Source organism: Mandrillus leucophaeus, unplaced genomic scaffold (assembly GCF_000951045.1).
Source record: "Mandrillus leucophaeus isolate KB7577 unplaced genomic scaffold, Mleu.le_1.0 Scaffold384, whole genome shotgun sequence".
NCBI lineage: Eukaryota > Metazoa > Chordata > Mammalia > Primates > Cercopithecidae > Mandrillus > Mandrillus leucophaeus.
In genome coordinates, this window is record NW_012104076.1 from 1,168,957 (window position 1) to 1,171,982 (window position 3,026).

Here is a 3,026-nt window from a genome sequence, read left to right on the forward strand (position 1 = left end):
TCCTTCATGGCAGAAATGCCATTTTGGATGTCCTGTTGCTCGAAGGTCAGGACAGCCTGCAACACCACAATGGTACTGTAGCCCAGAGCATGGTACATACTCTCCTTAGCCCTGGGGAGAAAACAGGGAATTCAGACATTTTAATTCAATGGAAATACTGATCATAAGAAATCCTAGGAAATGCATGTTCTGACTTGCACAGTAACCTTTATTCCTTCACCATAATCACCAAAATTATATGGGTGGTGAAAAGTAACCTCTTAAAAACTCAAGTACCAAGGACTTTCCAATGTAAACCCACACAGGCAGAACAAAATGTTCCAGGTTGAAGGGGACAATATGCATTTCCCTATTTCAACACAAGAGGGCAGCCTGCAGGCAGATTCCAAGCAAACCCACTGTCTTCAGTTGAAAAGAGGGCAGCACACTACCACCTTTGGCTCTGAAATAAGTGCTAAAATAAAGGCCGCTGGAAATGTATTTTTTGACAGAGAGATTCCGATATGTTTTTTCAAAAATAAAGGCTCATTTAAAGTAATTCCTCTCCTCTCCAGCCAAAGGCCAAGAGCAAACAAGATTTTGGAACAAGTTAGGCTGGTCACAAGAGCCATGACCAAAGTAGATGTCAGACCTTATATCTAGTCTAATCCCATTATCTGAAATTCCTGATTAAAGTTCTTGATATTTCAAATCATCAAGTTACAGTGAGAACTGCTTCAGGATTCTTAAGGATGTTAATGACTCCTAACGGATGGCAGACATCCAGATTCTCGGGCTATGAGAACATCATTTATTTTCTCAAAACTTCTTAAGCTGTATTAATTATTTATAAGGTTTAAAATGCTAATGCATGGTTTTGTTTTTAATTTAAATATTAATGCATAACAGCCTGCTGCCATGCAAAACAAATACAAGCCACATTATTTTTTGCCCCCACGGAAATAGTCTAAACATCCTTTGGTAATTTGCAGCTTGTCCTGAACATTGAGGGCACTCACTATCTGTTCAAAAGAACCACAAGGAATCAGAGCAGCTCAAAGTTAATCATTAATTGTGGTTTCAAACCTCACATTTTTAACTGGAAGCTCTTTCAAGAAGAAAAAAAAATTATTTCAAATGAGGGAAAAGTATTAGTTATTTATTTATTTATTTTTGAGACAGAGTTTTGCTCTTGTTGCCCAGGCTGAAGTGCAATGGCACGATCTCGGCTCACCGCAACCTCTGCCTCCTGGGTTCAAGTGGTTCTCCTGCCTCAGCCTATCGAGTAGCTGGGATAACAGGCATGCGCCACCATGCCCGGCTAATTTTTTGTATTTTTAGTAGAGTCAGGGTTTCTCCCTGTTGGTCAGGCTGGTCTCGAACTCCCGACCTCAGGTGATCCGCCTGCCTCAGCCTCCCAAAGTGCTGGGATTACAGGCCTAAGCCATTTAAACAGTGAAACATGTATAAAACTCAGAGATGAACCTGACTGAATACAACACTAAATCGTTTATTTTCATCCCATGTCATGATCAGCTGTGTGTCAGTGGCAGAGAAAGACTTGTTTGAATAAAAATCAAAGGAGATAATGAGTACAAAAATACAGTTAAATGGAAGAAATAACTTCTAGTATTTCATAATTATAATTAACAATAATTTATTGTTATTTCAAAACAGCTAGAAGAGAATAATTATAAATGTTCCTGACACTAAGAAAAGATAAATGTTTGAGGTGATGGATAACCCAATTACCCTGATGATCATTGAACATTGTGTACAGGTAAGGAATTATCATATGTACTCCAAAAATAGGTACAACTATGGCTCATCAATAAAAACATTCAAAAACCCAAAGAAGACAGGCAAGCAGGCTGAGAAAAGACACAGGAGAGGCCAAGAGAGAGGGAAAGACAAGCAGACAAAAGGAGGTAGAGACAGAAGACAGAGAAGTCTGAGGGACTGAGAAGGACAGAGGGAAAAAAGCACGGGACAGGCAAGGTGGAGATTGTGAGGCAAATATTGAAGACAACACTGAAAGATTTCCTTAGACTACAGGGCTTCACCATCGATTTCATCATTTGTTCTTAACCTGTGGAATGACAGCTGACCCACCTTGACTACAGCTATTCTAAATCTTAACAGAATTTCCATAGCAGCTCTTCAGCAGGTCAATTAATCTCTAAGATTCAGATGACCAGAATCCAGTCACCCTAGTAACCACTCAAAGTAAGGAATGAGATTGCCCACTTTTGTGCCGAAGTAAACTTCTAGGAAATTATTATATGAGGTCTAAGCTTCATCTAAACAAGTGTTTGAGGGCACAATGTAAGACTATTGTCAAGATAAAGACCGAGTAAACAGGCAAGCACAGGTTTTATTGCCACATCTGAAAACTTAACAGGTACTATTAATTGAAATTAAATTGCTTAACTTGTTTGTCGAACAAATAGAGAACTCCAGTAATATTCTTATTATCTTAAATTTCTTTTTAGCATTGAGATCAGCATATTCTGGTTCTTCCCCTCCCCATTTCAAAGGAAATTTTTTTCAATATTTAAAAGGAACAAACATAAAAATATTTCACTGAAGAAAGCAAAATTGAATCCTTATAAAACTACTTATAAGATGACAATATCTGAACAAGAGAGATTAAAATATGCAAAACAATCAGGAATTTTCTACTGATTATATTTGAAAACTCAGATTTCTAAACTGAATTTTAAAAGTGACCAAAGTAAGGAGGTCTGAACTAAATTAGCTTATCAATATTCAGATGGGAACAGATAAATTAATTTACAAGCATGACATCAAAGAATCATCAGAAACATCTGAAAGATATTTTATCTGAAAGACACAAAGTAAATTACCAGGGGCGAAGCAATTCTAAGGCATCTGTAAATTTGTTGCTTAGAAATAAGTTCAATGCCACAGCACATTCTTCGAGGCCACTCTTGAGATCCACCTTGGTTGATGATGAACTAAAGATCAAGAAAAAAACACAGAGAATTTCTGTAGTTTTACCATCAACAAGTTGTCCCCAGGGAGTG

At 37.6% G+C, this 3,026-nt stretch overlaps 1 protein-coding gene across 1 annotated transcript in view; it reads right to left on the minus strand.

Moving 5' to 3' along the window:
- TTC39B (tetratricopeptide repeat domain 39B) overlaps window positions 1-3,026 on the minus strand; it is a 163,475-nt gene that overhangs the window by 53,104 nt on the left and 107,345 nt on the right. The window contains exon 4 of the mRNA XM_011990864.1: window positions 2,847-2,957. Coding sequence (XP_011846254.1) covers window positions 2,847-2,957 — 111 coding nt within the window. The remainder of the gene's footprint in view (window positions 1-2,846; window positions 2,958-3,026) is intronic.